The sequence below is a fragment of the Oryza brachyantha genome, chromosome 1, assembly GCF_000231095.2.
Source record: "Oryza brachyantha chromosome 1, ObraRS2, whole genome shotgun sequence".
NCBI lineage: Eukaryota > Viridiplantae > Streptophyta > Magnoliopsida > Poales > Poaceae > Oryza > Oryza brachyantha.
The window spans coordinates 2,868,562-2,881,524 of NC_023163.2; the positions used below are offsets into that span (position 1 = coordinate 2,868,562).

Below are 12,963 nucleotides of genomic sequence, written 5' to 3' on the forward strand. Positions count from 1 at the left end.
CTAACGTAATTTGTTAGTTCTGTAGTAGTTTATTATTTTATATTTTAAATAACCATCACAAAATCATATAATAAAGAAAACTTAAACCTCGCAAAGAAAAGAGCACCACCAAACTGCAAGATTAATTACGTACCGCTCAAATTAACATGATGGCACCGAGGTTGTACGCGAATATTCTTCTGTCGATCGACCACGCATGGCACATACATACCTAAACATATGTACGGGTGATCCACTTAGAGCGTATATATACGTATACATACGAGCTAGTATAGGTACGTGTAGCCTGTACGTAGGAGAGAGAGAGAGAGCATGGCATGCAGTACGACGAGAGAGAGACATTGAGAGAATCCAGGGAAAAGGTAGGGATTGGAGTCTTGTACCTCAAGATTGCCCCGAGAAAGCGACCAACCCTAATTATTGCACAGGGAATTCGATGCACTAAACACACACACATACACCTTTCTCTCTCTAAACTTGCTCCATGTATGAGAGAGGGAGAGAGAGAATCTTCTTAGCTTCCTCCCCACTTTCTCAAAAGCCAAGAGTAGTAGCAGCAGGGAGATTCTCACATTCTCCCCTTCCCTTCTCCACCCTACCTTCTCTCTCTAAAAGGACACCCATGTTTTCCTTTGTGCTGTCCTTTTGTGTGTGTGTTTGTGTTTCTTCACTTCATTCATATATCTCTCCCTCCCCAAAGCCTATTAGATATTCCTTGCTTCACCCATGCTGATATATTCCCTACCTTCTGAATGCAAAGTGTGTGTCTCTGCCAGTCCCAGTCCTGCCCTAGCTTAATTAGCTATACCATATATATACATATACGGGTCGACTCCGGTGTATTTTACTGGTAGTAAAATTTAATCCACACCGCTGATCTATTTTTATCGGACGGCTATGATTAAATTATACTACCAACAATATTAGATGTAGTAGAAATTTAAAGGGGTAATATCGTACTTTTTATTGTGATCTTTATTGCCAAAAAACAAAATTACAAAATACTACTAATCAATTAATTAACAAAGTACCAAAATACTGTTTGAAACCAACGGATGAGATTAGTTCTACCAGTAAAATGCACCGAAGCGTTTACACACACACATATATATATATATGAAATGAATAGTGATTCTGCCTGGGATTTTCGTCCGTCCATGAGTCTCACACTGTTACAATATGCATATACACATGACACATGCTGCCATTGGTGAAGAACAGGGAAGAATTTGGAGCTTGTGTGTGAAGGGATGCAGCCACCCTTTTCAAAGCAAAGAGATCGACCCCAGGGCATCCATGCAATCTTTTTCATATCTTTGGGAGAAGAGAGAACAGAGGGGGGGGGGGGGGCTAGCTTGAATTATGTGTGTATATGCTTTTAGTTCTACTTTACCTCTCAATTCCACCCTCCTTTGATTAATCATGCAGGAATCAACCATTGGAACCCTAGATGGAACAAAAAAAAAGATGGTTAATTGGCCATGTTTGTTTTGGTTGTGTGCATCTATGAATTAATATCGACCGATGATTCTCGGTCGAAATTAGGTATTAATATAGATTTCTTTTTGATTTTTTTGAAATGCAAGTTGGGGGAGTTGGGAGAGAGGTGGTGATTCCCACAGCTAGGTATATCTGGTGATTATCCCCAATGCATTTAATTAAAACCAAATATATATATTAGGTAAAAGGTAAATATTCTCCAAGACACCTAGCTGGGTTCTCTCTTAGACTCTTGCAAGGTTCTCTTTGGACTACTTTGAGCTTTGAGCTCATCTTTAATTCGATCCCTTGAATCAGACGCACCCCCAAGCTAAGCTTTAGTTTTCCCCTTTTGCCCTGCTGCATTTGCCCGGTAGATTCTTGATTTATTGGAAAAGTTGAACTTACCACAGAAATGAGGCAGGCAGCATCTCTCTCTCTGTCCCTGTAAAATAAGATTAATTAATTAATTAATGTCCCAAGAAAGATACATCCATGTACTAGCAGCTACCTCTGTTAAGTTCTGTTCTTTGCTGAACAGGACAAGGGGAGACGTGGCTAACAAAAGTTTCAGATTTTTCAGGCACTCATGCTGCAAACACTGATGATCAGAGATATTCAGAGGCAGGTACATGTTTGCATGTAGCAGTTTTTGTTTGAATGGAGCAGAGAGAGAGAGAGGGAGATTAAGAGAGATAGAGGGAATGCATGCAAGGTGCAAAACTGCATGCAAATGGCCCCATCTGGTCGTAATGTTGGGAGATATGTTGATTCCCTGTACATAGTAGTATAGTACATGAAAACCTGGCCTTCCCTGCATATGCATACAGAAGCAGAACTAACTAAGCTTTTCTTTTCTCTCTTTCTTTCTTGCCTTTGATCTTTGCAAGAAGTTACCATGCCTTTGCTTTATCTCACTGCTGCTAGCTTAGCCATAAGCTGGCTAGAGTGTATATCTGCAGTAGCTTGCAAGATCATGCAAAGCTAGCCTTTTTCTTTTCCTCTAAATCCAACTTTATTCTCCTCTTCTCAATACAATTCATTCATTCCCCTCCCAAAACTCGCCGTTAAAAAGAAGCCGATTCCCCCATCTGATCCTCACATCTTCTTCTCACTCGATCGATCAGACCTAGTAATATACTAGCTGCATCAATCAGACCTAGTTGCTGTAGCTACAGGTAGCTCGAGCAAGCTGAAGCTGTGGCTGAAGCTAGCTAGCTGAAGCTGTGGCTGTAGCTGCTGCTGCCATGGCTTCCTCGTCGTCTGACCTAACCCTAGATTACAAGCCCAACGGTGACTGCGGCGCGTACCCGGGTCAGGCGGCGGCGGCGACGGCGGCGGCGGCGCTTGTGATTGATCACCATCTGACGGCGACGGGGCAGGCGACGCAGAAGCTGCAGGAGTTCTTGTCGCGCCTGGAGGAGGAGCGGCTCAAGATCGACGCCTTCAAGCGGGAGCTGCCTCTCTGCATGCAGCTGCTCAATCACGGTAACTGATTAACCTAATTAGCTGGATATAGCCATGGCCATGGGTGATTTCATGGAGCTCTGTGCTTGGTACGTGTGGTCGGAGCTAGGGTAGCCCTAGAAAGAATTGATGTGTGTGTGTGCGTGTGCTTGGATGCATGCAGCCATGGAGGCGTACAGGCAGCAGCTGGAGGCGTACCAGATGGGGAGCCAGCAGGCGGCGGCGGCGGCGGTGGCGAGGCCGCTGGTTCTGGAGGAGTTCATACCGATCAAGAACATCGGGATCGACGTGGCGGCGTCGGCGGCGGACAAGGCGGCGGGCGGCAACGTGTCGTCTGAGAAGGCGAGCTGGATGGTGTCGGCGCAGCTGTGGAACGCGCCGGCGGCGGACGCGGCGCCGGCGAAGGGCCCGCAGACGCCCAAGGAGCACCACCCGCTCGACACGAGCCCCAAGCTGAGCGCGCTCGACGGCGGGGGCGGCGCGTGCCAGCGCGGCGGCGGCGCCTTCCTGCCCTTCTCCAAGGACAGCGCCTTGGCGGACGGGTCAGCCGCCGCGGCGCTGCCGGAGCTCGCGCTAGCGCCCGCAGAGAAGGACACGATCACCGTCGCTGCCGCCGAGGTTGACAAGAAGCTATACGTGCACGACGTCAACGGCAGCAACAACGGTGCCGCGGGGAGACCAAGAGAAGCCCAGAACGGCGGGAAGCCCTCGTCGACGGCACCGGACGGCGGCCAGGCCGTCCCGCCGCAGCCGCAGCCCCACCGGAAGGCACGCCGTTGCTGGTCGCCGGAGCTGCACCGCCGCTTCGTCAATGCCCTCCAGATTCTCGGCGGCGCTCAAGGTAAACCACACCCTGAACACGATCGAACCACTAGACACACATCAAACACCATGATTACATGCGCGTTACAAAAGATGAAAAGACAAATTAATTCTTGCTCGTGTTGTGTTCATTGCAAATTTAAAGTGGCGACCCCGAAGCAGATTCGCGAGCTGATGAAGGTTGATGGATTGACCAATGATGAGGTGAAAAGCCATCTCCAGGTGAGTTGTAATTATAATCTCATCATGAAATCTCATGCTACTAATTATTAATTACAGTTAAATTTGATAATTAACTGACTAGTACACATGAATAATATGATCCTTTTTTTTTGAACATTTTGATCCATGTGGGTAGAATGTAAAAGTGTTTGCTTTTGCTGTGCAGAAGTATAGGTTGCACACACGGCGGCCGATGCCGGCGCCGGCGCCGCCGACGGCAGCGACGCCGCAGCTGGTGGTGCTGGGAGGCATCTGGGTGCCACCGGAGTACGCGACGCAGGCGGCGGGGCCGGCCATCTACGGCGGGCACCCGGCGACGCAGCCGCACTACACGGCGGCGGTGGCGGCGCAGGAGTACTACCACCACCACCACCACCAGCCCCCCGCCGCCGCGGTGCACCACCTGCAGCACCACCCGGCGGCGGCCGCCCTGGTGCACCACCGCGCGGTGCAGGCCGCCGCCCCACCCCCGCCCCCACCGCCGCAGCAGCTGGCTCCCACCTACAGCAAGTCGGCGGCGGCGGCGAGGGTCGGGTCGCCGACAGACTCAGATCAGGACCGTGGCAGCGGCGGCGGCGGCGGGTGCAGGGACAGGTCCGAGAGCATCGACGAGGAGGGCGAGGGAGATCAGGACCGCGAGGACGACGACGACGACAACGACAACGAGATGGAGGCGGCGACCACCACCAACAGCGCCATCGACGCCGCCGCCGACGACGAGATCACCGCCACCACCAGCAAATACTAAATTACTAATCAATAAACCATCACGCGCGTAATTACTCGCTAGCTAGCTTAATTAATCGCGCTAGGGCCGTCCTTAATCCGGGATCGAATTAGCCTCACCTGGAAAAGTGATTTTTTGTTGGCGCGCGCGCGCGGAGAACGGAAGCCGACCAGCTCAGCTCAGCTCCTCACTCAACTCAGCTCAAGAGGAGTGGAGCTTCAGCTTGTCTCACTCCTGATGTGATGCCTCTATGGATGGATTTTGTGAGGGCTTTTCACTTTTTTTTTTGGGGGGGGGGGGGGGGGGGGGGGGGGTTCTCTCTTTGCTTTGTTTCTTTTTTGGGGGGACTCTCAGATGTTAAAGCTTTTAATAATCTGGTGGTGGTAAATATGTCTGATATGAGCAAGCTGTAATTGTTTGGGAGATTATATTTGTTGTTGTTGAGTTGAGGATTGTGGAGAGCCACCAATAATTAATGCATAATGCAGGTGTGTTTTGCAATGTGATTATAAATGAATGATGCGTCATATTTTTGATCTTTTAGAAAAAAACAAACGGCATATTAAATTTACACGCAGAAAATAATTTGTGAGAAAAAACCTTTATATGTGTGTTTATAGTGATATAAAAGTTAAGACCGAAAAATAAAGTACGACAAAAAAACCTTAGAATCAACTTGGAATTTATGGTTAAAAATTCAAATTTTGACTTATAAATATAATTAAAAGCCAAAAGACAAGTGTGGTTTCAAATGCTTGGTTCTGTTTTAAGTATGCAAGTAAAGAAGTGTATGACATTTTTTTTTTTGCAATGGCAAAATGGTATGTTTGGTAGTGGTATATTGCAGCTTTTACTGCCGTGGCAGCAATGTTGACAATTTGAAAAGGAACGGCCGCATTTACATCGATTTTCAAGAATTTTTGCGATGGCAATTCAGACTCTGGAACACTGGAAGTTTTTAAAAGTAAGATGCCAAGGAAAAAGAGTTAAAGTTAATTTAGCTCTCCCTATAAACAACACAACTCCTATACTATCTTGACTAAAGGAGACAAACATATCAGCTGGGTTGACTACTTTTATTTTACAAGAACTTTGGTTGATATTTCTCTTACAGAAACTCCGGTGATACAAAATAGGCCCACTGGGCCATGGTGGGCCGTATACATTCGAATACTTGCTAAGTATTCCCTGGGCCGAAATAACTAGTTGGGCCGGAAATTGAATAATGATGCAATTTGGACGGAAAAGTATTTTCATATGCACTAATTTCTTACAAATACTAAAAATATTAAAAGTATTTAAAGATAGATTAATATGAGACATGTCATTTTACAAACATTAAAGTCTATCTCGACTTTTACAAAATATAAAAAAACAACAAATTTAACGAAACTAGTATATGCTTAAATTTGTTATTTTTTTATAACTTATAAAATGAAATTTAAACGTATAAATTTATAAAGTGATATATCCCATTCTATCCATCTGGATATGCAAGAAAAAACCGGATAAAAATCCATCTCCAATTCAGATGGTGGATCTAATCTGGACCGCCCGATGAAAAAAGAACTTGACTTTCTAAAAAGTCAAAAAAATACCCGCGAAAATGCCCAAATTCCAAATAAAAAAATTCAAGTAAAGGATATATTTTACCCTGAAACGGATATCTTTGTATTTTTTTCTTTTTGTTATTTCTAACTCATATTTATGAGATAATAAAATATATTTATGAGATAATAAAATATGACAAAAGCATCAACGGCTCAGATTCGTCGTCTCCTTGCCGCAAACCGACCATCCCGTCCTTACTCCGGCGAGCCCGTCCCCCTGCAGACGCGGCCGTCTCCTCCGGCGCCGGCCAACCCAAAAGATAACAGCGGTGGACAGCGCACTACTCCGGAAGTAGTAAATATCTCCGCCACGCACGTGCGGGCCACGTGCCGGCGCGACCTCCTCGCCGGCCCGCCACGGGCCGCCGCACGGCGGACGGCCGCGATGCCCGCCGCGGCGGCCGCGCCACCTCGTCAACTCCCCCGGTTTCCTCACCTTAACCCCGCTGCTTGACAGATAATCACCAAAACGCCACCACTCCATAGGCACTGCGAGATCACACTAGCAGTGGCAATCCTGTGATTAGTTACTCTGGTCAGGGTAATTTGCATTCGTTTTTAGGAGAGTACCCTCTGTTTCTGGGTCACTTCGTCGCGAAGTCAACCCTAATATTCTATGTGCCTCTCTCTCAAGAACCCTCTCTGATTCCACGAAGCAGAAGGAGATTAACCTGAGAAAAAATATGAGAGAAAAGAATGCAATGGGATTGGATTCCAGCTGATCCAATCTGGTCCAGGAATTTTTTCTAGATCTGACACCACATTCTGGTCAGACTCTAAGATCCATGCTCTGTACTAGAGCCATCCTGGTGAACAGTTCTTGGACGCTCCAGTAATCCACTCACTCTCAAGGTCTCGAGCTGAAGAGCAGTCAAGAAATTTCTATGTTGAGGTCAGTGATCTGATCCGACCCTGATGGCCAAAGGAGTGTGCAGATTTTGATGTCACTGGCTCACTTTTGTCTAAAGCAAGATTACTGAATTCATCTGAGTTTGTTTGTGTGTGTGTGAGATTACAGTTCAGCTCGCGAATTTGTGACATCAGTTTGGTTTCTGTGGCAGCAATGGTGGTGGCAACAAGGCTGCAGCTTGTCGGCGCGCTGTTGCTGCCGCTGCTCGCCGTCGTGTCGTCGTTTGATCCGTTTCACCGGGATGGGCAACAGATGAACTCGATGGGCGGCGGCGGCGTGGCGGGGGGCCCCTTCATCCCCCACGAGTACGCCCGCTTCGCCGACGTGAAGCGCCAGTGCAAGTCCGTGCTCTCCGCCGCGGCGGAGCTCACGTTCGACGCCAACCGCGCCAACGGGCTCATGCCGGAGCTGTCGTTCGTCAAGGGGGACTGGAAGCACGACGGCGGCGCGCCGCTGATGCCGTTCGACGGCACCGACGTGGCCGAGGACGCCGCCGGCGTGGCGGGCCCGCTGTCGCTCGCGTCGTTCTCGCTCACGCACGTCGACGCGGCCCGCCGCGGGAGGACGGCGCTCAACGTGAGCGGTGTGCTTGGCGTCGCCATCTCCCGCAACGGCACCGCCCCGGAGATGGGGCCGTACGTGTCGCCGGAGTTCAAGGTGTGGCCCGGGAACACCGAGCTGAAGATACTGCTGGAGGGCGTGTACACCGAGAACGACGACGGCGAGAGCGTGCTGTGCATGGTCGGCGACGCCGTGCTGCCGAAGCGCGGCGGCGACGCCGCCAACCCGTGGGACTGGGCCAGACACTCCGACCGCGACAGGTTCCAGCCGCCGATCACCAAGGACGGCAACATCCTGCTCGTGCTCCGGTACCCCAAGACGCTGACGCTGAGGACGCGCGCCATCCGCGGCGAGCTGACGAGCACCAACGGCAAGACCGACGCCGCCTACTTCGACGCCGTGCACCTGCTCTCGCAGCTCGGCGCCTACTCCAACTACAACTTCGGCTCCGACGAGCTCGTCGGCACGGCGTGCAAAACCTACCCCTACCGCGACGACCTGCTGGCCAGCGGCGGCAGCGGGCTCTACAAGGGCACCTCGTTCTGCGGCATCCTCGACCGGTTCACGTCGGAGGACGTGCTCGCCGTCGTGCCGAACTGGAAGTGCAACACCACGGACGCGCTGTGCCGGCGGCTCGGGCCGTTCGAGACGGACAAGGCGGTGGAGGCCACCGACGGCGGGTTCGCCGGCGTCAGCATCGTCATGCAGGAGGTCCGGTGCGAGCCGAGGACCGACAACGGCGAGATCTCGGCGAGGGTTTCGGCGGTGTTCCGCGCCGTGCCGCCGTGGGAGCACGCGTACACGGCGGCGAAGCGCAGCGGGCTCGGCGGCATGACGCTGTCCGCCGAGGGCGTGTGGCGCGCCTCCACCGGCCAGCTCTGCATGGTGGCCTGCCTTGGCGTCGGCGACAAGGCGTGCCACTCGCGCGTCTGCCTCTACGTGCAGACCACCTTCTCGGCGACCCGCCGCAGCATCACGGTGGGCCAGATCACCCGCATCTCCGGCGCCGGTGGCGCCGCCCACTTCCCGCTGACGTTCCAGCGGACGGTGCACCCGGTGGAGCTGTGGAGCCGGTTCGGCGTCTCCGGCGGCGCGCCGCTGAGCTTGGCGTACAGCTACACCAAGACCAAGCAGGCCGGCGAGTTCCTGCGGCGAAGCGAGCCGTTCGACTTCGGCACCGTCGTCGCCAAGTCGCTGCTGAGCTACCCGAGGAAATCCGGTGACGCCGCCGACGAGACGACGAGCCTGTCCAACCTCGCCGAGGAGCTCACTCTCCACGTCCCAGCCGTGCCGGATCCATTCCCGCGTGGGCGGTTCGAGCGGCCGTTCCTGCAGCTCGAGGTGCTCTCGCTTGGATCTCTCATCGGCCGGGCCACGCCGAGGTCGTTTCCGGGGACGCCAGAAATAGGAGGAGGTAGCAAGCCGTCATCCTCGTCGTCGCCGTCCTCGTCGACGAAGCTGGATGCGACGGCTCTTCTCAACGTCTCGGCGGAGCTGACGCTCTCCGGCGAGGAGTACGTGAACGTGTCGACGCTGTCCTTGGAAGGCGTGTACAACCCGGTGGACGGCCGGATGTACCTCGTCGGCTGCCGGAGAATACAGGCGCCGTGGCGAGCCTTCTCGTCGATGGGCGAGGTTGAGGAAGGCATGGACTGCTCGATCGAGGTGAGGGTGGAGTACCCGCCGACGACGGCGCGGTGGCTGATCAACCCGACGGCGAAGGTGCACATCGCGAGCACGCGCGGAGTCGGCGGCGGTGGCGACCCGCTGCGGTTCAATGCGACAGCGCTCCAGACGCTGCCGATCCTGTACCGGGAGCAGCGGCAGGACATCCTGTCGCGGCGGAGCGTGGAGGGGATCCTCCGCATCGTGACGCTGTCGGCGGCCATCGCCGCCGAGTTCAGCCAGCTGATGTACATCAAGTCCCACACCGACGTGATGCCGTACGTGTCGCTGGTGATGCTGGGCGTGCAGGCGCTGGGCTACAGCGTGCCGCTCATCACCGGCGCGGAGGCGCTGTTCGCGCGGATCGCGGCGTCGGGCGCCGACGGCGGCGCGGCGGCGCCGCCGTCGTACGAGGTGGACAAGAGCCAGCTGTACTGGACCATCGACTGCATCGTCAAGATCCTCATCCTCGCCGCCTTCCTCCTCACGCTCCGGCTGGTGCAGAAGGTGTGGCGCTCCCGCATCCGGCTGCTGACGCGGTCGCCGCTGGAGCCGGGGCGGGTCCCCAGCGACCGGAGGGTGCTCGCCTACACCACCAGCGCCCACCTCGTCGGCTTCATGGTGATCCTGGCGGCGCACTACGTGAGCATGCTGGGGCGGCCGGTGAGGTGGGAGTCGTCGTACATGGACGCGCGCGGCGAGGCGCACGCGCTCCGGGAGTGGGCGGTGACGATGGAGGAGTACATCGGCCTCGCCCAGGACCTGTTCCTCCTCCCGCAGGTGGTCGGCAACGTGGTGTGGCGGATCAACTGCCGGCCGCTCAAGACCGGCTACTACGCCGGCTTGACGGCGGTGAGGCTGCTGCCGCACCTGTACGACTACATCAGGGCGCCGGCGATCAACCCCTACTTCGCGGAGGAGTACGAGTTCGTCAACACCAGCCTCGACTTCTACTCCAAGTTCGGCGACGTCGCCATCCCGCTCGCCGCCGTCGCGCTCGCCGCCGCCGTCTACGTGCAGCAGCGCTGGAACTACAAGATCATCAGCAAGACCGTCAAGACGCAGCAGAAGAAGCTGCAGCACCTCGGCTCCCGGGTGTACGAGCGCCTGCCCTCCATGTCGTCCGCCAACTTCGAGGCCGAGCTCGTCTCCGGCGTCAACGACGGCGTCGGCCTCCGCCGAGACGCCAGCCTCAGCTAGCCACCGATCCTTTCGCTTTCTTAATTAATTAGGTTTTCATGTTCTTGTCTGCTTTCTTCTTCTTCCTCTTCTTCTTATTAGATCTTTGATAAAATGTACTCTACTACAAATCCAATAAAGTTTTTTTTTTCTTGCAGCTTAATTTGGTTTGTGTTCAGCTTATGCACTGTTCAGTTCTGAGTGCTTGACCACACTGTTTGTTCTTTCTGAACTCATCCCAAATTTCCAATGGAAGTGTCAACGATGCTGGTGATTAGCAGTCTTGTTTGACAGTTTCAGTCAAGCTTGCATGCTAGTTATTAGTTTGATTAGATTAAGCAGGGGGATTAATTATTGATGATCTAGTCAATCTAGCTACATGTAGGTGAATGAGAGGGTCAGCTCGAGTGATATCTCTTGCTCTTGCTGCTGATGCTGGATGCTGGCCATGGCTGCCTCTGTTGCTCCACTGTAGGATGAGACCTGCAGCTGATCGGAGCTGACACCGCCGCCGCTTAAATGCTGCAAACATTTCGAGAGAAACAAATTAACGAACGAAATTTCGAAATTTTAGTGAACACTTTACTCTTTTCTTTTTAAAAAAAGGAAAAGATTCTTGTTTCACTAACATAACCTTCTGCGGTTATTTTTTTTAGTTTTGTTGTGTGTAATCTCAGGTTGATGCTTAGCAAGAAGCAGACGCTTTCTCCGTTTCAAAAAAAATTTATTCAGTTTTTGGATATAATCGTTAGCTCTTCGTCTTATTTGATTTTTTTATGATTAATATTTTTATTGCTATTAGATGATAGAATAAAAATAGTAACTTACGACGTGACTAATTTTATTAAGTTTTTATATAAATTCAAATAAGACAGACTGTGGACATATAAAAACAAGGTCTTTTTAGAACGGAGGTACCAGCAAACGGTCCAAAGCGCTTAAAAAAAAAGGTTACCATACGAAACCGAGTTTTTTCTTGGCTATTAATATCAGAATTAGTGAGTATGTTCAGAGACCAAAAAATCATCAGGAACTAAAAAGAATTCAATAACCACAAGAACATTTTTTTTACCGCTCTAAGTCTAAGATGCAAAAAGAGAAGACAAAAGATGACGCAGAAGCTAAGGGAGTAGAAGTGACCACCTCGTGGCGGCGCGAGACATTGCCGTCGTCGTCGACGAGGTAGCCGGCCTCGGCGCAGAGCGCCCGGAGCACGTCGTTCTGGTCGGCGTGCTTCGGCAGCGCGTACCCGGCGCTGGCGCGCAGGCCGGCGTAGATCCTCGTCGCCACCTGCCGCCGCCGCCGCTCCCGCTGCCGGTTGTTCTCCCGCTCCCGCGGCGTCGGGTGCCGCAGCGACGTCGTCACCGAGCCGCCCCGCCCACGCCGCCGCACCGTCCACGGCCCCCGCGTCGACCGGATGCACCCCCTCCTCCGCCCCGCCGCCGCCTTCTCCGGCGCCATTGCCATTGCCACCTCGCCACCACCCTCCTCTCTCCCAGCTGCTGCCACCTCCATTGGCACCTCACCTTCCATGAGCTAACAGCAGCTCGAGCACACAGTACTCTCACTCACTCACTCACCTCTCCAAGACACTCCAACCAACACTAGCACAGCACGAGTATTTATAGCAGCAGGTGGATGCACACACTCTCACACATGCATATGCCTCTCCTTGCCATTGCTTCTTCTTCCTCCTAGCTCATGAAAACTTGTTTCTATGTGCATGTAGGATGCATCTCTCTCTCTCTCTCTCTCTCTCTCTCTCTCTCTCTCTCTATAGACAGTGTAGTGTGACTGTGTGAGTGAGAGAGAGAGGGAATAAGGTGGTTGGAGGCATGTAACAGATGTGTGTTGAGTAGTACAAGAACTACAAAGTGGAGGAGAGAAGAAGGGCACACAGGTTATTGCCACAAAAGGAGGAATCGTTTTCATCCTAAGTACCTCCAATGGTTTCATGCCCCCATTTGGATCTCCCCTGCCTTTCCTTCCCAGCTTTGCCTACTTTCTGGTTAGCTGCCTAGCCTCTTGGCTCCATGCTTGCAGATGCAGGTTCAGTACTACCTACCTACTTAGCTAGTACACTGGTGGTGGTGAGTGAGTGAGTGAGTGAGTGAGTGAGATGCCTAGAGAAAACCAGCTTACAATTGCATGCTTGCATGAAGGAATTGATGCTGTGCATGCAACACAATCCAATGCAACTACACTGTATGCTGGTGTGCATGCATATATGGCTCATTGCATATGTGTGCAGAAATCATAACCAAATTGTATGATCTGGTGTTGATCTTTCAGTTTCTCATCTGTACTTGTTGATTCTGATT

At 52.3% G+C, this 12,963-nt stretch overlaps 3 protein-coding genes across 3 annotated transcripts; 2 read left to right on the plus strand and 1 right to left on the minus strand.

Moving 5' to 3' along the window:
* Positions 1–2,322: 2,322 nt before the first annotated feature.
* Positions 2,323–5,002, plus strand: LOC102711030 (transcription factor NIGTH1-like). Its single transcript, XM_040523477.1, has 4 exons — positions 2,323–2,967; positions 3,110–3,787; positions 3,914–3,990; positions 4,157–5,002. The coding sequence occupies exons 1-4, from the start codon at positions 2,727–2,729 to the stop codon at positions 4,736–4,738; spliced, it is 1,578 nt and encodes a 525-aa protein (XP_040379411.1). The 5' UTR covers positions 2,323–2,726; the 3' UTR covers positions 4,739–5,002.
* Positions 5,003–7,119: 2,117 nt separating this feature from the next.
* LOC121054248 lies at positions 7,120–10,792 on the plus strand. The gene is made up of 2 exons (XM_040523484.1): positions 7,120–7,219; positions 7,389–10,792. The coding sequence occupies exon 2, from the start codon at positions 7,391–7,393 to the stop codon at positions 10,661–10,663; it is 3,273 nt and encodes a 1,090-aa protein (XP_040379418.1). The 5' UTR covers positions 7,120–7,219; positions 7,389–7,390; the 3' UTR covers positions 10,664–10,792.
* A 125-nt stretch (positions 10,793–10,917) lies between these two features.
* On the minus strand, positions 10,918–12,313 carry LOC121054250 (BES1/BZR1 homolog protein 1-like). The gene is made up of 2 exons (XM_040523487.1): positions 11,757–12,313; positions 10,918–11,156 (listed from the first exon to the last, which is right to left on the minus strand). Exons 1-2 carry the CDS (start codon positions 12,173–12,175, stop codon positions 11,018–11,020), a joined length of 558 nt encoding a protein of 185 aa, XP_040379421.1. The 5' UTR covers positions 12,176–12,313; the 3' UTR covers positions 10,918–11,017.
* Positions 12,314–12,963: the final 650 nt, after the last annotated feature.